Raw genomic sequence first — 24,994 nt, forward strand, 5'->3', positions numbered from 1 at the left:
ATAGCAACACCGGCGCCCAATGGGAATCAGGCTACTGGTTCAGTCCGGCCAATCGGAGTGAAAAGAAGGCCGGCTGAGGCTGGAGTGTTCACCAATGGCAAAAGGGATAGGATACGGAAGCGTACCGAGTCGGAACTCTAGGAGCCAATAGCAACGGACGGAATCGCTCATAGGTAGCGAGGGCTACAACGCAGCGCGCAAGCGCATTGCGGGAAAACAATTCGACTGGAACGCTCATAGAACGGTAAAGGGAAGGGGGAGAGCCGGCACGCGCGTGCGCAGAACCCGCACGGCGTAGATGGAGTGAACCCTCTCATGCGTCTAATAGCGGGTCGAAGCCGCGTCCGTCTTGCGCGAGTGATCGTTCGGCGCATGCGTGGAGCGTTTCGAGCCGGACCGCAGACAGAGAACGCGCAATTTGCGTGAAGTCGGTTTCTCAAAGCGGATTGCGCATGCGCCTCGCGCACGTGCCTGTGGGAGTTGTGGTTTTTGTCTCTTTAAAAAGAGTCGAGCTACTTTTCAATCGAAGGTGGGTTTTTCTTTTGGTCTTTTTATGGAGCTGCTGATCTGAAATAAAAAAAGGACGTTAACTAGGCCGTGGCTCAGATCTTACCCAGCCTCAAGGAACCATTAAGGTAGTTGGGGTGGGGGGGGGGAGTCGCCACAACCTATTATTATTATTATTATTATTATTATTATTATTATTATTTAGATTTATTTCCCGCCACTCCCCGTAGGCTCGTGGCGGGTCACAATAGTCTTATCCCCATTAAAATACCCATTAAAAGACTTTAAAAACAATCCCAACATGGCGGAAGCTCTTTTAGAGGACAATAAGTAGAAGACTTTTAAAAATTAGGTTATCGCTTAAAAAAAAGCTTTTTAAAAAAAAGCTAGGCACGCAAAAATAGGAGAACTGGAGATTTCTCCTTTTGACTATAATTGGCAAGAATTGTAACTCCAATAAAATATAAATAATTAAAAAGGGGAGAAATCTGCACCTGCAGAGTAGTGTGTGCCAAAAGACACAAAATATTTTGCGTAGTAAAACAGCTCGTTTCCATGACCCAGGCTTATCAGAAGGAGAAGAGGTTCAGCCCTGTTCTTTATTTGGATGGGAGAACACCAAGGAATATCACGGTTATGATAAGGTGACCAGATTTTAACATTGGTCAAGCGAGACACCATTGACCGGGGGGCGGGGGGTTCTTGATTAAAATTTGGTCTATATGAAGCAACACAAATTTTCATAGAATGCAAAAATAGTATTGTAATATATATATATTTTTAAATTTCAACATAGGTACAATTTGCCAGGTGCCCCCAGATGTCCCTCCAAAAGTGGGACAATCTGGTCACCTTAGCCAAAGCCAAGTAATGGCAAACTATCTCAGGAGGTGGTGGATTCTCCTTCTTTGGAAGTTTTTAAGCACAGGCTAGATAGCCATCTGAGAGAAAGGCTGATTTTATGAACTTGGGTAGACTGGGAGTGGGTGGGCAGGAAGGGATGTGCCACTGTTTGTCTCCTGTGGCCCTTCCTTGCATACCCGGGGAATTGCCAATCGCCACTGTGGGGTGGTAGGTGAATTTCTTCCAGGCCAGGCTGGATTCTGGAGATTTTTGGTGGAGGGGATCACTTGGGCATGAAATTGGAGTCACCGTGGGTAGGCAGGTAGTTCTTGCTTTGTGCAGGCGGTTGGGCTAGGTAGCCCTGGAGGCCCCTTCCAACTCTATGATTCTATGATATCTAAATGTCTCACCTTAAAAACCCACTGGAGTAACCAAAATTAAATTGTGACATGATGTCACAATTTTGATCAGCCTCTCCTAAATCTTCTTAATAAACATTTGGGGAGGTAGCAACTCCCAGCAAAGGAGCTGGGTGTCGGCGTTGCTGGTGGTTGCAAAGAACATTTCTCTCCAGGACCGTTGGCAACTCTTGCAGCCAGAAGCTCTTGTGCATATAACATGGCCGCTGATGATGTCATTAGCTTTTCCTTTACCAAAACTTCACTTTTTGGCTGTTGTTGTGTGGTGTTGTGGTTTTCTTGTATATTTTTAGAAAATGCTGAGTTAACCTCTTGAAAACATTTTATTATTATTTTTCGTTGGGGGGTTATTGAGGTGGTGTTGGTGGTAGGGTTTTCGTAGGTTTTGTGTCTTTTTGTGTGTGTTTGTGGTTGTGTAAAATTTTCAATAATAAAACAACATGACTGAGAGAAAACACTTTAGCTGGGGTTTGGTGGTGAATGGCAATTGTTGCTCTTCTGATTGTCAATTCCAGATGAAACATCTTGGCTATAAGCTTCTTTGGAAGACTTTTCCGAGGGGCAGAAAACAAATCAAAACAAATAAATGAGGGGAAACTTAAAACTGCTTACTAGTGCTACACTTCTCTGTGATATAATTGTTAGTGGAACAAGAGCAGGGCTGGAAGACAAAGGGGGCAGCAACCTTCCTGACAGATTCAAGTGGGTAGCCGTGTTGGTCTGGAGCAGCACAACAAAATAGGAGTTCACAAAGACCCACAAAGATTTATTCAAAGCAGGAGCATTCACATGCAAGCACTCTTCCTCAGACAACACACCTCCCTGACAATCTGGCTTATACTGAGATTTTTATTCCAACCTCTCTTCGGAAACTTTGGAATTCTTGAGATATTTTGTGAAAATGGGTCTTCATAACTTCTTAAGAGCTTGGTGCTCAAAGTGGCATCCGATAAAATCTAAATTCTGTATTCTCCCCCTTTTGGGAGCACGGACAGAGCCAAAATTGAGTGAATGAACATCAGTCCAGGAGCTTTTCGGTTCAAATCTGCCATGAACTCACAATGTCCCCTTAGCATGGTTACCAGCTCTGCTTAATCCTGGAGATTTGGGGTGAAACCTGGGCAAGGGAGGGAGCTGAGCAGGGGACTTGTTTCCATGGAGTCTACCCTCTGAAGCTGCATTTTCTCCAGGAGAACTGATCTGTGTCACCTGGAGATCAGTTGTAACTTTGGGAGAAGTGCAGGTCTCACCCGGAAGTTGGCAACTCTAGGCCTCAGGCAGGAAACTGTCACTCAGCACCTCCCCACTGCTGCTTCATAAAGATAGCCCCGCCCAATGTACCTCACAAGACTATTGTAATGATTACAGCAAGAGAAAGTATGAGAGAAGGATTTTATTTTCTAAGTGACACAGTGGGAGGCTAGACAGGCAGATGGATTCTCTGGTCCACTCAGTTCCTGCTTTTCCAGGAGCTGCCAAGTGACCCGTCATTCGCTGCTTTCCACCCTCCATTTTGTTCTATCATTTAGGAGGCTTCTGGGTCTCAACTTCTAAAGCAGAAGGAGGGGAGCACTCCGGGTCCACAGAGCAATATGTAGATGGGGGCATGACTGTGGGTTTTTGATTGCCTGTCGTGGGGTTCCGGTTGCCTGTAAGAAAAGAAGACGACAAGCTTTGTTGGCACAACCATTCTGGACTCTGGGATAAAGCCAAACATTCCACCCCCAATATGGAACCAAGAAACATGGGTTATGAAGGTAGATTGTGGGGCTTAAAACCAGGACTTTGGGCCACTGAGAGCCTAAAAGGGTTAAGGACATTAGAAGAGCCCTGCTGGATCAAAGTAGTCCATCTAATCCAGCATCTTGCCTCCCACGGTGGCCAGCCAGTTCCTTTGGACAGCCAATAGCAGGGCATAGAGGCCGAGGCCTTCCCCTGATGTTGCCTCCTGGCTCTGGGACTCAGAGCCTGGAAGTTCACCTCAATCCCCATGGCTAGTAGCCATTGATAGATATTTATTATTATAAATAATAATAATAACAAACTTCCCTTTCTTGTGAGACTCAGAGTGGTTTACGGTAGAATAAAAACTTTAAATTCGTATAAGAAATACATGTATTAACTGATAGCATTAAAAACAGTATAACAATTGCCCACTCTCCTATCATGGGAGAGGGAGGGGCATACAGAGATGTTCTCTTGCTACTCAGCTGGTGGGTTCTGACAGGGAGGCCAATAGATCAGAAGAGGGTTTTAGGCCTCAGCCATAGACCTGGTAGAATTGTCTATGATCCCACAGGGCTCTGATCTCCATTCACAGATCATTCCTCCAGGCCAGAGCCCAGGCTGAAAAGGCCCTGGCTGAGGCCAAATTGATCTCTTTGGGGCCGGGGATCCTCAGCAGATTTTGCTGGCTGGATCTCAGTGTTCTCTGGGGAACATGCTATATGAATCTATCTACTACCCTTTGAAAGCTGTTTATTCCTGTGGCCATCACTACTTCCTCTGATAGCATATCCCACATTTTAATCACACCCTGAATATAGGAGCATTTCCTTTTGTCTGTCCCGAACCTACTGCCCATCAGTTTCATTAGGTTAGAGGAGGCAAAACTTGGATTAGTGAAATCTGCTTTTGTTGGAAGAAGAGGCTTATAAAAAGCATAAAGAGGTTTACTTGACAGAAAGTCCATCTGATCACTCACTGTCACGTAATTCCCAGTTTTCAGCCAAGAACTGACTTTAGCATGGTGCTACGTTGCGTCTTTAACAGCTCCATTGCAGGCAGAAATTCAATCACCGCAGGCCACCATAACAAGAATCTGCTGCCGGTTTTGGGTTTCTGCCTGTGATGCAGGTGTTAGAGGCGAGGAGCAGAGCAGGGAAATGGCTGCTCTCTTTCTTAGACTGAGGCTCTGTTTGCTTCTTGAAGCATCAGTGATCAAACTGGGTTGTTCATATAGACAAACTAGGGAACATACACTGTTAAACTGCTGACCCACTGGGGTTGCTAGCGCCTAGAGAAAAATTCCCCAGGCCTTTTAATGGAGGCTTAGGGTTGAAATAGGCGCCTGAAGCTTTACATGGCACAGAGTTAAATAACGTGCTTCTTTTAAAAGGGCAGGATGCTTTTCTCCAGGCCTGTTGGCAAACCCGGACTCTATAGGCTTGGCTCTGAATGAGGGGTCTGATGTAAAAGCCAGTCACAATTTGCAAAGTACAGAGAACCATTCCCTGAAGAAATCTCCCCACATCTGCTAAATTAGTTAAAACAGAGGTAGTCAAACTGCAGCCCTCCAGATGTCCATGGACTACAATTCTCATGAGCCCCTGCCAGCGAATGCTGGCAGGGGCTCATGGGGATTGTAGTCCATGGACACCTGGAGGGCCGCAGTTTGACTACCCCTGATTTGGAGGGTGGAGTCAGATTTCTTGATGAATTCCAATTCAGCCACTTCACGCCGGAGTCTCCCTTTGAAGCTCTCTTTCTAGAGCAACAGTGGCTTGAGGTCAACCGCAGTGGCTGCTGAGACACTGAAATGGCCCCTCCCTGGTTTGTGGAAGGAAGGAAGACCCTGATCTTCTGGCAGAAGGAAAAACAGGGCTCACTTACCAGGTTGGCAGACCCGACTGTTGCACACGGACATGGGCTCCCCCAGAGCCTCCCCACGCAGGGAGGCTGCTATTTTCCTGGCCACATAGCGGCAGGCTGGATGAGAAAATTGACAAGATATTTGAGAACGCCCTTTTCTGGGGATTCAGGAAATGCAAGCTTAGGTTTTCTGTAGATGATAGCTCTCCTAGTCTTGTCCTGGGCTCCTTTGTGGGGCCTTGGTGGGGCCACCCACCACCTCGCTTTTCTTCCTTTCCCTAGCAGGCACGTCTCTTCCCCAAATGCGAAGAGAGCCCGGAGATATCCTGGCATCCCCTGTTTTTACACTCATTCTGATCCCTGTCTCCAGAGGAGGGGGAAATGGGGCGCAGAGGTTTCAAATAACCCATTTTAAGAACTACCTACCGCCTATTATAAGTCACACCATGTTTTTGTGGGGTCCCAGCCGTCAAGGAAGCTCCACGATGTCTCTCGCTTAAAAGGAACTAGGAGAAAACAGAGGAGGGGTTGAGGGATGGAGAAAGGCATTGTGGGAGATGTAGTTTTCAGTTTTTCTCCCCCCAAGGTACTGCCCACAAGCTATGCAGTTTCACAGCCGGAACAGATTTTTGTTTTTTGTTTTAAAGGAAAATATGAACTGAAATCACTTAAGTTTCTACCCACCTCCTTTCTAGTTTATGCTTCTTTTTATCTGGTGTTTTTTAACCTGGACTGAATGCAGTCAAGTGCAAAAGATTAGATTTGTGGCACAGACTTTTCTTCCCTGTTTGTGGTCCTCCTATTCTTGACCAATAGTTTTCTGCCAAAGTTGTTGATTTCTTAATTATATTATGCTTATGTTCTCCCCCCTCAATGGCGTATAAAAACCGTTGAAACCACAAGATTACGGATAAAACAAAATATCATTTTTTCTTATACCCTGCGTTAGTCTCATAGTGACTGACGTAAATCACCTTCCTCTCCCCACAACTGTGAGGTAAGTGGGGCTGAGAGAGCTCTGAGAGAACTGTGACTGACCTTGAAACCACAACATGACGGATAAAACAGAATGTCACACCAGCTGTGGTAAAATATAGCTTGCCAGCAACATAGTGAAAATTAAATCGGACCTAAGTACAGTAGCCCACCACACAAGGAGACATTACAACAGTCAAAACTGTCACTTTGTTTGAAGTTCTCCACTATTCTGTCATGTTGAAAACTAAAGGTATTTGAAAACCCACCTGAGTTTCTGTCAGACCTTGTTTAGTGCAGAGCTGGACAATGGAGTCATAAATTCAGAGCCCCAAATATACCCCAGTTTACAGGGCAGCCTTGAACTATTTATTGAGAGCCAGCATGGTATAGTGGTTAAGAGCGGCAGCTTCTAATCTGGAGAACTGGGTTTGATTCCCCTCTCTTCCACGTGTAGCCAGCTGGGTGATCTTGGGCCAGTTACAGTTCTCTCAGAGCTTTCTCAGCTCCACCTACCTCACAGGGTGTCTGTTGTGGGGTGATGGAGGATAGCTGATTTAAGTCGCTTTGAGACTAATGCAGGGTACAAAAAACAGCTCTTCTCTCTATTGTCTGTATTGCCAGCGTTGGCGGGGGCTCATGGGAATTGTAGTCCATGGACATCTGGAGGGCCGCAGTTTGACTACCCCTGCCCCAGATCCTCAGTCTGGAGTTGACAGACCTGGGGCCCAGAGCGATCACTGTGGGGAGGGTGCATTGTGGAGATTCTGCCTCATCCTCATCAAATCTCCAGACTACAAGGATCAGTTCCTCTGCAGAAGACAGATGTTTTGGAGCAGGGGTAGTCAAACTGCGGCCCTCCAGATGTCCATGGACTACAATTCCCAGGAGCCCCCTGCCAGCAAATGCTGGCAGGGGGCTCCTGGGAATTGTAGTCCATGGACATCTGGAGGGCCGCAGTTTGACTACCCCTGTTTTGGAGGGTGGACTCTGTGGCATTGTACCCCACTGATGTCCCTGACCTCCTCAGCCTCCGTCCCGAAATCTCCAGGACTTTCCCACTCTGGATCTGGCCCCCCTGCCCCTCCAGGGTGGGTGGGGAGGTCCTGGCAACCCTAGCTATGAACAAAAGGAAAATTTTTCCCTGTTATAATTTTCCGATGGGTGGAATACTGTGCTGAGGGCCAAGGGTTTCCCCCGTCCTTTCTGCCTGCCTCCATCTCAGCATAGCTCCATCCAGCTTCTAGCTGTTGCTAGGGCGGGCGGTTGCCGGGGAAATGACGTTGGAAAGGGGGGGGGATGTGGAAGGGGGACCAGAGAGACGGGTGTTACCGAGGCAGAAGCTGAATTATATTCTCATCCGGGCAGACTCCTCAATCCAACACTGTGCCAAGCAAGAGGGGTAAGAGGAGGGAAAGGTGGGTGGGAGGGATACCTGCTTTGGAAATGTATCGGGTAAGAGGGCAGCCCCAGCGGTTTTTGGGTTGCCTGCGCTCTCGGAAAGGTAATTGGAGGAGGCGTGGACATGCCTGGAAGGAGAGGTTTCAAGATGTTGGGAGTCCTGTCCATCCCGTTTTGAACGCTCCCCTGCACGGAGCTTAATAACTGATCGGTATTACAGTGCGAGAGAATAAGGAGAGTTGGTTTTTATACCCTGCTTTTATACCCTGAAGGAGTCTCAAAGGGGCATCCAATCGCCTTCCCTTCCTCTCCACCAGACAGACACCCTGTGAGACAGGTGAGGCTGAGAGAGAGCTCTGACAGGGCTGTGACTGCCCCCACAAAAACCCTGTGAGGTAGGTGAGGCTGGGAGAGCTCTGAGAGAACTGTGACTGGCCCACAGTCACCCAGTTGGAGGAGTGGGGAATCAAACCTGGTTCTCCAGATTAGAGGCCACCGTTCTTAACCACTACACCAGGGGTAGTCAAACTGCGGCCCTCCAGATGTCCATGGACTACAATTCCCAGGAGCCCCTGCCAGCGAACGCTGGCAGGGGCTCCTGGGAATTGCAGTCCATGGACATCTGGAGGGCCGCAGTTTGACTACCCCTGCACTACACTATGCTAGCTCTGAAGGATTATTGGGCTGTGGCATCTGATTATTTTGCTGTCTTTGTCCCTCAGAGATCCTTTTGCACACTGACCGTGCCTGAGGCAAGTTATTGTCCTTTCTGTTTTACAGATGAGGAACTGAGGCTGAAGGGGTGCCATTCATCCACAGCTGCAAGAACGGGCTCACAACCAACCTGGGATTTGGAAGAAAAGGTCTCTTAGTTTTACACCCTCCCCTTTGTCCGGTGGGCTATACTGGCCCATGGGGGGGGGTTAAGATGGGTGGGGAGAAGACAAACGGAGCATAATCCTTTATTGCTTTCCATACCATTCTGTCTTCTTCCACACCAGCAGGTGTCAAGCAAAATCTCACGGCTCCTCCTGCTGGCGGAAGGAAGCGTCACACTGCTAGGCAAGGAATTTTCCGATTGGCCGAGAAGACCATGGCGAGTGAGGGGAGGCCGAAGTCGAGAGGAAGGCCCGAGAACAATAACCCAAGTGAGACAACAGAGGGCGGAAAAGGAGAAAACCAAGATGGAGTTAGAAAGGGGGCTGGGTCAAAAGAACTAGGCGGGGCCATGGAAGGAAGCCTGCGTCCCTCTAACCAGCCGAGGTCGACCAGCGGGAGCATCCCTTGGGCCTGCCCCGACGGCACGTTTGTCAAACGGGTCCTGGAGGCCGGTCAAGGCGTGGATAAGCCAAAAGAAGGGTCCCTCTGCCAGGTCTTCATTGAGGCTCAACCAAGCGGCCTCCTGAGCTACCCGTCCCACAGCTGGGCGGAGGTGGAGCTGGGGGCGGGCAACGCTGAATGGGATGGGGCAGTAGACCGATGCCTGGAGACCATGCTGGCTGGGGAGCGGGCGGAGTTAAGGCTCGCGGGAGGAGACAGCATGATCGTCCAGTTGGCCAGCTTCACGCCGTCCAAGGATTCCTGGGAGATGAGCGCCAGCGAGAAGTGGAACTTGGTTCTCCGCAACAAAGAGCAGGGGGGCGAGCTCTACCGGGCCGGGGACATTGGCCCGGCGGCCCGGCGCTACGCCAAGGCCCTGCGGCTGCTTGTGGCCGCCGCCCCGCCCCCGGACTACGACCAGATCAAAGCCGAGCTCCACGCCAACCTGGCCGCCTGCCAGCTGAGGCTGCGCCAGCCGGCCAACGCCGCTTGCAACTGTACCAAGACGCTGGCGCTGCAGCCGGTCAACACCAAGGCGCTCTTTCGGCGCGGCTTGGCTTTCGACGCCATGAACGACCTGGAAGGGGCGGCGCAAGACCTGAAGGGCGTTTTGAGAGTGGAGCCCGGGAACCGAGCCGCCCGGCGGGAGCTGGACAGGGTGATGGAGAGGATAAAGGCGCGGGACGCCAAACTGGCACGGGCCATGCAGAAAATGTTTGGCTGAATAAAAGGATTCGCCCACTGCTTGCTTTGTTGCTGGTTTCTTCCTGCCCTCCTTCCAAGGGATTCAGGGTAGCCCGCCTGGTCTTTTGAAGGCACTGGGACCAGAAGATGCAGGACTAGAATCTAGGCCATGACTCCCTGATAGAGTCTCTGCTTGGCTTGCAGAAGGTCTCGGGTTCAATCCCCGGCATCTCCAGTCAAAAGGATCGGGGAGTAGGTTATGTGAAAGACTTCTAATTGGGATTTTGGGGAGCTGCTGCCAGTCTGAGTAGACAGGCTTGACCTTCATGGATCAATGGTTTGATTCAATACAAGTCAGCTTTTATGGTCTTTATTATTAGAATCATAGAATCATAGAGTTGGAAGGGGACATACAGGCCATCTAGTCCAACTCCTTGCTCAACACAGGATCAGCCCAAAGCATCCAAGAAAAGTGTGTATCCAACCTTTGCTTGAAGACTGCCAGTGAGGGGGAGCTCACCACCTCCTTAGGCAGCCTATTCCACTGCTGAACTACTCTGACTGTGAAATTTTTTTTCCTGATATCTATCTAAGGCTAAATGCAGATGTTTCCTGGTCAGAGGAAATCAGAGTGGGCCTATAATCGCTGGGGGAGGCAGGTTATAACCCTCACCCTTTCCTGTTCTCCAAGAGTCTTCTATTTTCCCCTTGCAAATCAAACAGGAGTTTGGGGAAGGGTGGTAGAAAATGAGAATCAAGAGGAAAGGGTCAAGCCTGCAATTCCGTACACGATGGCCTCATGCACGATGGCCCTGAGTCAGACCAGTGTGGTATAGTGGTTAAAGATGTAGTCCGCTCCTTCCTAGGAGTCTCCAGCGGATGGATGTGAATCTCCTGTCCTGGCGCAGAGCTTCTACTCCCACGAGGCTTCCATGTCACACATGATTTTGGGCCCGTGATAACCCTGTGAGGTAAGAGCAGAGCTTCTACTGAGGCGAAGCTTCAATATTACGCATAATTTTGGCCTCACAACAGCCCTGTGGGGTAAGAACAGGGCTTCTACTGAGGCAAGGCTTCCACGTTATTTTGGCCTGTGAGGTAAGAGCAGGGTTTCTACTGAGATGAGGCATCAATGTTACGCGTAATTTTTTAAAATTATTATTATTATTATTATTATTATTATTATTATTATTATTATTATTATAATATTTATTTCCCGCCTCTCCCGATAGGCTCGAGGCGGGTCACAACAACTAACCCCATTAAAATTCCCATTAAAACATCAGTCTACTAACATGACGACTAAAAATCCCATCCCTCCACCAATTATTAAAGAGGTGAAGAGGAAAGGATGGGGGAGTAGCGTTGGCCAATCGGCCAACTCCAACAACCTCACAACAGCCCTGTGAGGTAAGAACAGGGTTTCTACTGAGACAAGGTTTCAATGTTACACATAATTTTGGTCACAAAACAGCCCTGTGAGGGAAGACTAGAGCTTCTACTGAGACAAGGTTTCCATGTCCCATTCAATCGCCTCGGTTCTCCCATCTCACCCCCCCCCCCCACACACATTTACCCAGTTAGCAGAAAGATGCTTCCTTAAGCATAGGGGGCGGGGGGGGATGCACACATGTTTGACTCAAGGGACCTTTCTTAGGGTCGACAGGCCACCTTTTCCTCCAAAGCTCACTTTTTCTACCTTTTCCCTTGTGACTTGACTGGAAAACCTAAGTCAAATTCTTCAAAAGCCACAATTCAGGATTAAAAAAAAAATAGCAACATCGGAAGAAGGTTTAGCAGAAGAATTTGCGGTATCTTGGGAGACAGTTCCAATCGGACACCAGAATACACCTTACCTGACTTGGCATATTCCTGGTATGGTGCAGGTGGGCAGAACCTGCAGTAATGCGCCTTAAACTGCGCATAGAATGGTACCAGCTAGATATCGGGGGTGGGGGTGGGTGGAGGTGGGATTTCACCATCAGAGTTGTTCAGCAATGGGATGGACTGCCTAAGGAGGTGGTGAGCTCCCCCTCACCGGTGGTCTTCAAACAGTGGCTGGACAGACACGTATCCTGGATGCTTGAGGTTGATCCTGCATTGAGCAGGGAGCATGATTGCTCTCTTTGAAAGGGGGTCACTTGGAGGAGGGCAGGGAGGGGTTCCTGTTGACAGCAGAGGGTAGGATATGCAGTGATGGGCCTAAAACTATGTGTAGAACAATATCAGATATCAGGGTGGGGGGGAAACTGTTCACAGAGTAGTTCAGCAGTGGAATCGACTGCCTAAGGTAGGGTGGACAAACTGGCCCTCCAGATGTCCATGGACTACAATTCCCAGCGAATGCTGGGAGGGCTCATGGGAATTGTAGTCCATGGACATCTGGAGGGCCACAGTTTGCCCACCCCTGGCTTAAGGAGGTGCTTAGCTCCCCTTTGTTGGCGGTCTTCAAGCCAACGTTGGCAGTCTTCAAGGTTGAGGAATGGGAAGGCGACTGTAAGCCACTTTGAGCCTCCTTCGGGTAGGAAAAAGCGGCATATAAGAACCAACTCTTCTTTTTCTTCAGTGGCTGGACAGATACTTATCCTGGATGTTTTAGGCCAGTGGTTTCCAGCCTTCCTAATGCCGCAACCCTTTAATACAGTTCCTCATGTTGTGGTGACACCCAACCATGAAATTATGCAAGTGTTCTTTCACAGACGTTAAACCAAAACGGACCTATGGCGTGAAGATCCATTATTCAGGATTATATATCAATTGGTTTTTCCGGGGTTCCTACGTTCAGTTCTGCCTCTGGTCCCACCATGCCGACCTCGCTCTTTTCCGCTGCTCCAGACAGATGAACGCTCTATCTCGATCCACCCCACAAGGCTGTTGTGTAAATGGTGCCCCCCCCAGCCAAGCTGCTTGCTCTGCCGTGACCCCTCTGAAAGGGTCATTCAACCCCCAAAGGGGTCCCGACCCCCAGGCTGAGAGCCACTGCTTTAGGCCGATCCTGCACTGAGCAGGGGGTTGGACTAGATGGCCTGTAGGCCCCCTTCCAACTTTAGGATTCTATTCCTCCAGCTACGTGACCACCTCACAGTTTGCACCACAGTGGTTTCTCAGTGGCCACAATCTGCCCCTCTCCCTCGCTGTTTCTATTGTGGGTTTTTCCAGTTTCCCTTGCCTGGCTCCCCCCTCCCGCCGCCCCCCCTAGGGCTGTCACATGCGCACCTGTCACTTTGAATCCATACATACCCCCTTTGCTGTCTCCAGGCAACCGTTTCCGGAGAGACCGCAGTGCCAGGGATGCAGAGACCGGGGGAACGGTAAACCCGGGGAAAAGGAGAATGGAAGGGGGAGGGGGTGGCGAGGTGAACAGGGGGGAAGGCACACCGAACCTTCTGCCGTACCCCCGCACGCCATCTGGAAACCCACCGAGAAGCCGTGGGTAGGCGGAACCAGGACGGAGAGGCTCGCTGCGATTGTGTTATGATAGAATTGGCCTCCTCTAGAATAAACATGGCCCCCCTTCCAAAGGACACTCCCCCCTCCCAGCGGCCATCGTAGTTCACGGAGTGTTGAAAAGGCAGGCAATACTGAGAATTGAGTTCCTTTATTAAGTAATAGAGAGAGATTCTGTAACCATGTCACTTGCAACAGAGATTAATAATATAACCACAGAGTCCAACATCCAAGAAAAAGAAAACGGGGGAAAGAACCGGGGGGAGAGGGGGGGACGTTTGTTTTCCGTGTCAACGAATGTGGGTTTGGCACAGCAGTTTTTCGGGGGGGACGGAGGCACTGGGAACGATCAAACAGAACAGCCAGAAATCTTTCCACCCGAAGCCAAATGGTTGTGATGTCTCCTAATACCTGACTCCCCCCTCCCTTCCCAAACATGAGCAAGGCTTTGCTCACCTGGGAGAAGAACATTCCATAAAGCTACTTCTGCTTCTGGTCAGGCGCACCTGTCGATTGGGAAAGGCCACCATCACACACACAGGTGCACACACACACGCACACACACGCACATCCAAATCAGTGTGGGAAAATCAGATTTTTGTTGCAGACTGTCATTGCAGCTCAGAGCACCCTGCTTCCTCCTCCAAGAGAAATTATTTCAGTGCCTGGTTATTTTTTGTTCTCTGGGTGCTTGCAGGGAATCTACTCTACCGGATTCCCCAGAATCCATCTTTTCCCCTGCTCCATCTAGCTTATTTTTTTTCTCCTTTTGTGTAAAAAACTTTGATGTGCTATTTTGATGTGGCTTCATGTACAGAACCCTGAGCATTCATTGGCAGTGAGGGAGGAGGGAGGGTTTCTCCTTGAAATAAAATGAATAACTCTGAGGAGAGTTACCGCCTTTTATGCCCATGTCCTGTAATGGAATTGGGGAGGGGGGGTGCTGCCAAGTCACAGCTAACTTATGGAGACCCTTCATGTTCTAAGCAAAAAACTAACAGAGGTGGTTTGCCATTTCCTGCCTCTGACGTTCCTTGGGGGGTCTCCCATCCCAGTTGTCTCCAGGACTGACCTTGGTGAGCTTCCATGAACTGTGAAGATCGAGCCAGCCTGAACAATGAACTTTGTGGGCTATCAACCTCTTAACCTGGCCCGACTTGTAAGATTGTCTTGAGGATGAGTTACAGGTATATATCTTCTTTTTTGATTATGAATTGTGTTGTTTTATGTCTATGGTATTAATGGGGGTTTTATGGGGTTTTTATTCAGGCATATGTAACCCACCACAAGCCGTCTGGGATTGGCGGGTAATAAATCTAATTAATAACAATATTAATATTAATAATAATAATAATAAATATTTGTCTTTTAGCCTAAGCATTGATAAAGACGGTAAGAAAGCACTGAGACAAAGAAAGGAAAACAAATCTCTTGATTCTTTTCATCAGTGCTTTGGGTTTCTTTTTGCTCAAGAATGAAAGAAAAATGTCTTTTTTGTACCCAGTTTTATGCTACCCAAAGGAGTCTCAAAGCGGCTTACGATCGCCTAGACTTCCTCTTCCACAGCCTCATTTCGCACCCTGAGAGAACTGTGACTGGCCCAAGGTCACCCAGCTGGCTGCAGGTGGAGGAGCAGGGAATCAAACCTGGTTCTCCAGATTAGAGGCCACTGCTCTTAACCCCACTACACCAAGCTGGCTCTCAAAGGATGAGTATGGAGAGACCAGGAGGACCAATGGGGAGATTCCTCATAGAATCATATAATCCTAGAGTTGGAAGGACCTCCTGGGTCATCTAGTCCAACCCCCTGCACAAAGCAGGACACTCACAACCCTGTCGCTCATCCACTCTAACCTGCCGCCCCCTGAACCTTCGCAGAATCAGCCTCTCTGTCAGACGGCTATCCAGCCTCTGTTTAAAATCTTCCAAAGATGGAGAACCCACCACGTCCCGAGGAAGCCTGTTCCACTAACAGCTGTACAGAAGGCGGGCTTCTCAAAGGACCTGTAGAGAGAGGAGAACTGATGACCATATTAAACTCAGCTGGCCTGGAGGATGAGGAAAACACTACCCGTTCCTAATTTCACCACAGTTGTTTCAACCGTGGTCTGGAATCCCCAAGTGAGGCTTAGGGATGGACAACCCTTGGAAGCAATAGCTTTTGCTATAAAACAAAGCTAGGGAGACTGAGAGACTCTCCATATCGGGTGGCTCCACCTGGCCTGGAGATGGAGTTTCAGAGGAAAACATGACAGAATTCTTAGTCATATGAGCAGGTTTTCCATGGAGCCAGTTATATGGAAGGGAGCCCCCCTTTGGTTGGAGGTCTTCAAATTGTGGCTGGACACTCGAATTTTGGGTTTCTAAAGAGCTTGGACTCACTGGCCTAGAATAACCCTTCCATGTGTAGGACTCTGTGGGAGGGAAAGAGCTGGAGAACAGCAATGCCGCTGGAAGATCACTATGGGTTGCATCTCACTAATCAAAAACGGCAAGATCGGGCCCACAAGAGGCAGGCCTTCTTAAACTTACTGAATAACTAGAAGGGGGGAGCTGTGGTAGGTGGAGAAAAGAGGGGTGATGCTCAACCGAGATGGAGGCGGCGGGGTGCTTTTTGGTGGACGGCAGTGACGCCGTGCATGCAAACGCGGCAGGAGGAAGATGGTCGTAGCCACGGACGCAGAAGGCGGAACCTACTCCTTTGGGAAGCGAGCAAAATATTCCGGTCAAGAGCAGGCAGGAGGGAACGTTCATTGCTAGGGCCCTAGGAGAGCGCGCCTTGGCACGGGGGCGGGTCAGGATTCAGTCCGACCGCGGTGATCCGGAAGTCAGTTGCCGAGTTGTGCGCCATTCACAAAGGCAACGGTTGCCGAGGACTGTGCAGGAGTCCGTTGCCGAGTCGCCGTCGGCAGGAGAAGAGACAGTTGCTAAAGACTGCGGGGAGACGGTTGCCAAGGACCGTCATGGGGAGCGATGGTTGCTAGGGATTTCAGGGCTGTTGTCACCAGTTGCCAGGGTGGTACGGGAGTAGGCAGAGGAAGAACCCCTGGATCGATCGCTAGGGGTCCCAGTCATTGTCGTGGTGCTGGGCTGCGATTATGATCACCACGGTGAGGATGGTGCACAAGACCATGGCGGCGATGCCCACCGCCAGGCTGATGAAGGAGAAGTTGCGGGCCTCCCGCGAGGCGATTTCCGCCGAGACGATGTCACCGCGAGCGACCGCGGTCCGCACCTGAGAAAGAGAAATCGACAGGTTGCAAACGGGTAGGTCAGAAGAACTGTTGGGCAAAGCCACGTATTGTTTTGCAGGCTCTGCACAATATGCTTGGAGGATGCATGTAAAGAGAATCTGAGATCTAAGCTACATGATCAGCAGAATCTAGTGGTGTAGCTCTCGTTGGACTGCCCCAGTTGAGACAGCAGAGGGAGGACAATCCCCATGGCTAGTAGCCAAGGAAGGACTTAAAGGGCTCCACCATGTTCAGAAGCAGTCAAGTTCTGAATACCAGGGCTAGGGCATACCATCCCCAAAGAATGACAGTTTCCAAGGTTGTCAGAACAGGGCGGATTATCAAACTGCTTAAATTTTGTAGCGTAGATGTGCCCTCAGAGACCACTTCCCTTGGCCACTCTCAAAGACAAACTCACTGCGTCTCCCCAACATTATCCTCGCTCTCAGAAAAACGCACTGAGGGGGCACCCTTCACTGTTGCCCAGCAAGCAGGTTTAAATGGTTAGAGTTATTAGCCTGTTGGGCCAACAGGCAGAGGCGGCCTCTCAGCACCTCTGCCAGAGGTAGAAAACAAGAGCCCGCAAAATGGCCGCCAGCCCCCTCAACACACCCACTCATCTTCAGAACCCAGAATGAAGTGATCGTCTCCAGAGTACAGAATGTGTACATGTGTGGGAGGTGAGGGGTGTCAGCCAGACATGAACGAGGAGCAAACTCGGCATATGTTTCGGGAGAGTCTGAGCTGTTTCCTTTTCCCTGTATATTCCTTGAGTGTTCCCAGACATTTCCTCTGTCTGGAAAGGGGTGGTTTCTTATTCAGAAATGGTCACAACTCTCAACAAAAAAGGTGTCAGATGGCACCACAGTCAAACGTAGGGATGGGCAGGCTCCTCCTGCCCACCAGTGGTGGTGTGGGGATGGGTTGAGTTGACATTTCCTGGTTGGGAAATTCCTGGAGATCTGGGCACAGAGCTTGAGGAGGACGGGGACCTCAGAGGGCTTCAGAGCCATAGAGTCCACCCTCCGTTTGCTCTGGGGGTCAGAATCCCCAGGTATTTCTACCATGATTTTATTCTGTTTATTCTGAAACTTGTTAGAGTGCTGCCCTGGCCTGGTTCATTACCGATGCTTTGGTTTGACATCCCAAGGTTTCCTGCTGCTATATTTTATGCCTTCTCACCCTCCTTTCACATTCCTTTCCCTCCTTTGTTTTACTGTTCTGTAGTTCCCAGACCTTTCTGTCCTGGATGGGCAAGTGGTTATCTCTATATTCTGACTTCTTTTAACTTTGCCTGGTTCAAGTTCCCAAGGTAGGGGAGACAAACCCTTATATTGTTTGTCCTATGCTTTGTACTTCAGTCCTGACTATGCCTTCAACGTGGATGCTTGCATTTTCTTAAAATAAAGAAACTTTATTTCCACGAGTTTACTTATTTAGAAATCGAAGTCTCCTACTGGGGAGCAGATCTCTGCTGTTGGGAGATGAGCTGTGATTTCAGGGGATCCCCAGGCCACAGCTGGCTGTCGGCATCCCTTTTCAAATCCTGGCTGTCAACCAGGTTTCCCATCCTTTTTTGAGGCCTGGAGATCTCCCAGCAATATAACTGGTCTCCAAACCCCAGAGGTCACTTCCCCTGGAGAAAAATGGCAGCTTTGCAGGGTATATCCTATGGCGTTATACTCCACTGAGTCACCTCCTCTTCCCAGGCTCCACCCCCAAATATCCAGGAGCTTCCCAATCCCAAATTGTCAATGTGCACTTGGGAATTGAAAGGGTTGCCAATCTCAAGGTGATATCTGGAGATCTCTAGCTATTACCAATCTCCAGGCAACAGAGATTGGTTAATCTGGAGGGAATGGCTGCTTTGAAGGGGGGACTCTATGACGTTGTATCCCCTCGAAGTCCCTCCCCAAACTGCACCCTCCTCAGGCTCCACCCCCAACATCTCTAGGTATTTCCCAGCCGGAAGCTGGCAAACCTAGAAATGCAGAAATTTGAGGGGTGGGGGAGCTGGAGGGGACAGGAATTGGACAGGGGAGGGACTTCAGACCATTATCCAAAACAGCCATTTTTTCCAAGGAAAATTATCACTGTCAGCTGGAGAGCAGTTGTAACCACATGAAATTGTCAGACCATCCAGCGGAGGTGAGAGTGCCCTGCTTACCGGGTCTACATCTCTGCCGCCGATCAGCTGGCTGGCAGAGGGGGAGACTCACACCAAAAAAGAGGGAGATCCATCCAATGTGCAGAAACATGTCTACGTTTCCAGAAGTAACCCAGAAGTGACACGTTCAGATTTGGGACTTCAGGGTGATGGGCTGGTATGCAAAAACTCTATGGTGGAAGCCCAATTTATCATAGAGTTTTTGCCCAAATACCAGAGTGTCCCAGACACAATGATGTCACTTCCAGGTCACATGGACAGCGATGTCTCGGGCCACATTACCAAATAGTATTCCTGTTCACTATCACCACTACTGTCCTTCAGTGGAATGAAGGATACTTATTGCACATTTAGTCCTACAAGATGCTTTTGGTAAAGAAAGTTCTGCAGAGGTTGGCAGCTGGCAGTGTCTCTGGCAGATCTGAGCCTTTCAAGGCTGATCCTGCACTGAGCAGGGGGTTGGACTAGATCAGGGCTAGTCAACCTGTGGTCCTCCAGATGTTAATGGACTACAATTCCCATGAGCCCCTGTCAGCGTTTGGACTAGATAGCATGTATGGCCCCTTCCAACTATACGATTCTATGATTCTAAGTGTACCATTTATTTGGACTGCACTTGCCAACCTGGAGGTGACAGGTAGGGGGCAGCGGAGGTCTATTTTGGGGATGGGGTCCTCCTTTATGACCAGTCAAGTGATCCTTATGAAACTGCCTTGCTGTGCTGTGAGATACCATTGGTCCACTGAGCTTCATATGCTCGTTACTAGTGATTCTTCAGGTTATTTCAGGTTATTTCCAGGATTGGCTGCGTGAGATTCTTTAACTGGAGATGCCAGGGATTGAACGGCATAAAGCAGATCCTCTGTTCCACTGAATCATAGAATCATGGCGTTAGAAGGACTCTCCAGGGTCATCCTGTCCGACTGTCTGTTCAGTGCAGGAAACCTCCAATTATCTGCTTATCCACAGTGACCCAATTTCATACTGAGATGATGCCACCCACCCTGGAAAAATCTCTAGCCTGGAGAATCCACCACCTCAAAAGAGAGACAATTCCAGTGTTAAACTTGCTGCACTATCAGGAAATGCTTCCTCGGTTTTAAGTGAGACCTCCTTTGCTGTGGTTTATATCCATCTGTCCGAGTCCTGCCTTCCAACACAACTGAGAACATATTGGCCCCATCCTTTGCATGGGAAGCCAGGGGCATGGAAATTTTGCTCCCATCTAAACTGGACTTTGGGGTTGGGGGGGGGGGTTAGTGTCCACATGACATCATCACCAACTTTCTGCATTTTCCACCACCTTCCCAAATATGGTTTGGTGCACACTTTTTGGAAGACATGCAGGTCCTCCCCAAATCGGCACCAGGACAGGACCCACCTGCATGCAAACCACACCCGCATTTCTCGCTTCCCTTCCCAATGTGCTTGTTGAGAATCCAAGGGCAAATGCCCGTGAGGAGCCCCCTCCTGTTCGTCCCGGATGCTCACCTGTACAGCCTTGATTATCGCAATGATGCCCGTGGGCCAGAAGCAGCAGATGGTGGTGAGGACAGCAATGGGCAGGTAATCGTGCGGAGGGCGACGCGGTTCCAGGATGGCAATGCCGGGGGTCACCTGTGTTGGAGACATACCCGGTGGTGGAGGAGGGTTGCCCTGGGGGTATGGCTGAGGGCAAGACACAGAAAGCTGGGGTCACAACGGGAGGGGCTCTCCAGTTTACATTGCTCCAGAAATTCAGAGACGAGCCTGATGTTCAGGGCAGTCCTATGGATGAGTACTTCCCGGACCGTACCACGTCAGACTGCAGGTGGGGAATCACATTCTCAAATGCTCTCACCCCATAAGGAGAAAAATATTCTGGTCCCTCCCAGAGTGTGCTAGTTTAACTATATATCGGGAGAGTTTATCAGGAGAGGAGCTAGAAAAAGGCATTTCCCTTCTTGCAGTCCAAAGTAACACAGTTCCAAACGACATCTCCCATGAGATGTTGTGGAAATCTAAAACATGGGAAGGACCCACCCAGGAAAAGAAGGGATGATTCTCATCTCAAAGAGAGGAGTAAAATACATTGAAACCCCTTCCCAACGCTAGAAGGAAAAATCTCATCCTCAAAAGGGCCAGCCTGTATGGTCGGTGGAATCAAGTGGCACAGCTTATCCCGGACTGTACCATTACAGGCTGCAGAGATGGGGGTAATATTATCAGGGACAAGGTCCCTTCAGAAAGGATGTCTCATGTCAGAAAGAACAGTTCCATTTAGCTTTCTTGACAAGCTGACTTTCTGTGCGCAGGGAACAATTTGTTTTCTTTCACCCTCAAAGGACACAGTCGAGGAAAAGCGTTGACTCTGCAGATATTGTCAACTTGCTTCCGCAGAGGAAAAGGGGATTTTTCAAAAGGCCTCCCCACAATCAGAGCGTTATCTCAGCTGATGACAGAGAACGCAAGACAAAAGTTTTTGGGGATCCAAAGCCAGTAGAGTTGTTTTTTCTAGCTTCTCCTCAGCCGTAAGGAGTCTTAAAGCGGCTTTCAGTCACATGCCCTTCCTCTCCTCTCAACTGGTGTCTTGTGAGGCAGGTGAGGTCAAGAGAGCTTTGAGAGAACTGTGACTGGCCCAAGGTCACCCAGGACGAGAGAGTCTCTCCCTGAGAGGTTTCTCATCTGGCCTGTAGCACATGGATTCAAGTCCTAACCTTTCCCTGTGCACCTACCCTCAAGATAATTTTCTTACACATACAAAGGGCTCCATAACCTTCTCCTGCTCCTGGTGAGCAGAGACGTAATGTGCTTCGGTGGCTCGGTCTGGGACACAAGCCAGGCCCTCTAAAGGGGAACGGCATCTGGACCTGTGTTAGAGAAGCGACCAAGGCCAAAAGCCACTGTGGCTGTCCTTATGAGACACGGAGACGAGAGGTCTTCGCCTTTCTCTCTCCTTGTAGAGTAGTGGATCAATAAGCACACAGTCAAAGTTGCCAGTCTTTCAGGGAAAGATATGGCCCCCTGGGGCAGTAGCCAAGCTTGCTGGACTCTGCCATTCCTGGGTGTTCTAAGAGTGCACCTAGTATGCTCTGTTGTGGCCACAAAAGTGCCAGAGAAGATGGATACTGACAAGTCCACAGATATCCCTGGGAGATTGTCCACCATTGCAGATTTGGATGATCCTGCATTCAGCAGGGGGTTGGACTAGATCAGGGGTGGCTAAACTGCAGGGCTCAGGGGAACTGTCGTCCATAGACATCTGGAGAGCACAGTTTGGCCATCCCTGGACTAGACAGCCAGTTTAGCCCCCTTTCAACTCTATGATCTGTTCCTGGAAACTCTTAACTGGGTGTAGTCAAACTGCGGCCCTCCAGATGTCCATGGACTACAATTTCCATGAGCCCCTGCCAGCATTCGCTGGCAGGGGCTCATGGGAATTGCAGTCCATGGACATCTGGAGGGCCGCAGTTTGACTACCCCTGCTCTTAACAATAACTCCTGAGAGTTATTCTCAAAGGCCAGTGTGGCATAGTGAATAAAGACCAGACTAGGATCCTGAGTGACCTGGGTTCAAATCCCCACTTCTACCGTGGAAATTTGCTGTGTGACCTTGGGCTCATCACAAAACTCTCGCCATGGCCTACATAACAGGGCTGTTGTGCAAAAATGGAGGAAGGGGAAATGATCTTCGAGAAGCCATTTTGAGTCCCAAACTGATAAGAAAAGTGGGAACTAGCTAAATAAATTCATGCGTCCAGTGCAGTATAGTGGGAATACTAAAATTAGGGAGACCTGTGTTCAAATCCATACGCTTTCTTTACACTCATATGGTGACTGCACACATTCTAAGCCTAAACAACCTCACAGGGTTCTCGTGAGAATAAAATGCAGCAAGCGATAGCTATATTTGCCATTCTGCTGAACTTCTTGGTGAGAGAAGATCAGAAAACTGCTCCTCTTATATGTCTCATAAGAGCAGCAAAAGGAGAATTTTGACTGAGGTCTGGGGAGGAATTCTTCCAAATCACAGAAGAGTTATAACTTCCTGTGATGTTTAGACCGCAGAAACCCCACCCACAGACGGAGGCCCATTCTCCAGAAACACTCACCGCGCCAACAGGGTAGACGGGTACGTAGGCTGTGCAGGGCTGCAGCTGGACGGGGTACCCCGGGTGCATGTACCCTCCGATAGGCAAGGTCCCAACAGGCGGATGTGTTTGGACAACATAGCCCTGGGGTGCACCATTGAACTGAGTCTCCTGCATGTAAGGGTCGGGAGGGAGGCGGGGCAGGGTGGCCGAATGGTGGCGAGGCGGGCGTGGGAGGGTGGCCGAGGAAGGGGGAGGACGAGGGAGGGTGGCCGCCCCTCCGAGCCGGGGCAACGTGGCCGTGCCCGAGTGCACAGTCGTGGCAGGGGTGTCATTGTAACCGGGGAGGGGGGCATCCTGTGGGGGAGGGGGAGGGGGCTGCAAAGGGGCATTGTATGGCGGTGGAGAGGTGTGGGGGGCAGAATCAGGGAGTCCTGAGGGAGAGGAATGAAAGACAGAGAAGGGAGAGAAAGCAGAAAGGAATGAATTGTTAGGAAAGAATCCACAAGACAGACAGCAAAATATTAGTTTTAGCCAGAAAGAGCAGACGATCACATGCAGGACTTTTTATTTGTTTGTTTGCTTGTTTATTGCTTTGAACATGTTATTAAAATGCACTATTTTTGATGAGCTGGAACTTTTTACTACCTGAAGTTATGGCTTACAAACCACTGCTTTAAACTTTTGACCAGTAAAAATTAAAAACTCCTGCAAGGGGGGGGACGACGACGAAGGCCTGCAACCAACCTTGAACTCATAAAGCTGTGATCTCAAGGCAAGTATTTTACTATTTATTATTTATTTATGTATATATGTATTTGCTCATTACCACTCCCGGACCCAGCCGGTTCGTGGTGGTTTACAATTAAACTAAGCTATCTCAGCTGTGTTGAAGTTCACTGCCTATGGACCCTATTCATAATATTCACTGACTTTTTGCAAGCATCTCCCCCCCCCAAAAAAACAACAACACACATGCAGCAGATTTGGTGAATGGATAGCAACTGAAGGTAACTACAGGTTCATCTTTAACTCCTTCTGATATGAGTGTTTATCGCATTACTTCAATGGGCTGGTAAAAACAGGAAAAATATTTCTACAGCACAAAAGTTTAGACAAAATGAAGCCAGTGCTGAAATGAAAACAATGGAAGTTAAGGGGCTGCTCCTGCCGCACACCAACCAATTAGCAGAAACCAATCAATAGCTTTAAAAAAGGGCGGTGGGGGGGGGTCTCAGCAATCTGATTTTTCTTATTGGCAGACAGATTTGGAGGAGAAAATCTGAGAAAGGAGATAGGTGCAGAGTGCAGGAACACATGTGAATAGGATGTAGGATTCAGTTCAGTCAGAAACGAAATTAAACTGTGAATGCAGACAACACCCTGGGCTCGACAGCATATATGAAGAATATCTCTCAGGGGTATCAAAGAAGATGGTCAGTTAGCATCCTGGTATTTTTCAAGTACTCTCCTCCAGTGTTCTGATTGGCTCAATGGAGACTTCCTGTTCCTTCAAGCACACTTCCTCCCCGCTTGCTTCCACAGCAGGATGAATGACGATAACAGAACACTTGGACTGCACACTCTCGCTCTCATCTCTTTCTGTTCAGAGATTTTTTTCTTCAAAGTAAAAGTATTTTATTCTTTAAGCAGCCCGATGGTCGCTCCTTTTTGCATATCGGAACTCTGCCCAACACTATGGCAGCTTTTTCACTGCGTCACCTGCTAACCGTTCTCAAAATTCCCCAAATGGGCCGCAGGCTTGACAAAGCAGGGGGCTCCCGCTGTAGAAGGTAATTCTTGTTAAATGTGTTGGTACTAAGGTGAATACGGACATCAGTAGCGATTTGAGCTCTTTATTAGGACCCCAGAATGGTACATGCTAAGCCAGGGGTAGTCAAACTGCGGCCCTCCAGATGTCCATGGACTACAATTCCCAGGAGCCCCTGCCAGCGAATGCTGGCAGGGGCTCCTGGGAATTGTAGTCCATGGACATCTGGAGGGCCGCAGTTTGACTACCCCTGTGCTAAGCCTTCGGGGAGGGCGGTATATAAATGTGAATAAATAAATAAAATAAAATAAACAAGTAGAACTGAAAACCAGTAAACCCCCCCATAAACCCCCCCATAAAAACAACAATTTACATACACAAGACAAACAAGCACTGCCAACACTTGGATTGGGTTAGGTTGGGCGATTTTGTGTTTTAGATGGATTTTATTGTATTAGGGGTTTTAATGGGGTTTTATTGTCTGTGACCCGCCACGAGCCTTACGGGAGTGGTGGGATATAAATCTAATAAATAAAATTAAAATTAAAAAAAATAAATAAACAAGA

At 49.1% G+C, this 24,994-nt stretch overlaps 2 protein-coding genes across 22 annotated transcripts in view; one reads left to right on the top strand and one right to left on the bottom strand.

Annotated features, from left to right (window-relative positions):
- Positions 1-97: 97 nt before the first annotated feature.
- Positions 98-9,800, top strand: FKBPL (FKBP prolyl isomerase like). Of its 15 annotated transcripts, none has more exons than XM_077331171.1 (4): positions 252-529; positions 8,009-8,131; positions 8,517-8,599; positions 8,738-9,800. In XM_077331171.1, the coding sequence occupies exon 4, from the start codon at positions 8,830-8,832 to the stop codon at positions 9,778-9,780; it is 951 nt and encodes a 316-aa protein (XP_077187286.1). In that variant the 5' UTR covers positions 252-529; positions 8,009-8,131; positions 8,517-8,599; positions 8,738-8,829; the 3' UTR covers positions 9,781-9,800. The 15 variants fall into 15 exon arrangements, with proteins under 15 accessions (XP_077187294.1, XP_077187298.1, XP_077187286.1 ...); XM_077331181.1 differs by having other exon boundaries at positions 8,009-8,073; XM_077331172.1 differs by lacking the exon at positions 252-529 and adding an exon at positions 618-635.
- The window catches only part of PRRT1 (proline rich transmembrane protein 1), a 37,278-nt gene continuing 15,431 nt past the window's right edge, over positions 3,148-24,994 (bottom strand). Inside the window, exons 2-7 of one of the 7 annotated variants that reach the window (XM_077331214.1) lie at positions 22,679-23,091; positions 20,079-20,255; positions 13,644-16,422; positions 5,787-5,866; positions 5,382-5,477; positions 3,148-3,418 (exon numbers count right to left, since the gene is read on the bottom strand). In XM_077331214.1, coding sequence (XP_077187329.1) covers positions 16,246-16,422; positions 20,079-20,255; positions 22,679-23,091 — 767 coding nt within the window. In that variant the 3' untranslated portion in view covers positions 3,148-3,418; positions 5,382-5,477; positions 5,787-5,866; positions 13,644-16,245. The other 6 variants (XR_013229766.1, XR_013229767.1, XR_013229771.1 and 3 more) reach the window with 6 other exon arrangements.

The sequence above is a fragment of the Paroedura picta genome, chromosome 3 (assembly GCF_049243985.1).
Source record: "Paroedura picta isolate Pp20150507F chromosome 3, Ppicta_v3.0, whole genome shotgun sequence".
Taxonomy (NCBI): domain Eukaryota; kingdom Metazoa; phylum Chordata; class Lepidosauria; order Squamata; family Gekkonidae; genus Paroedura; species Paroedura picta.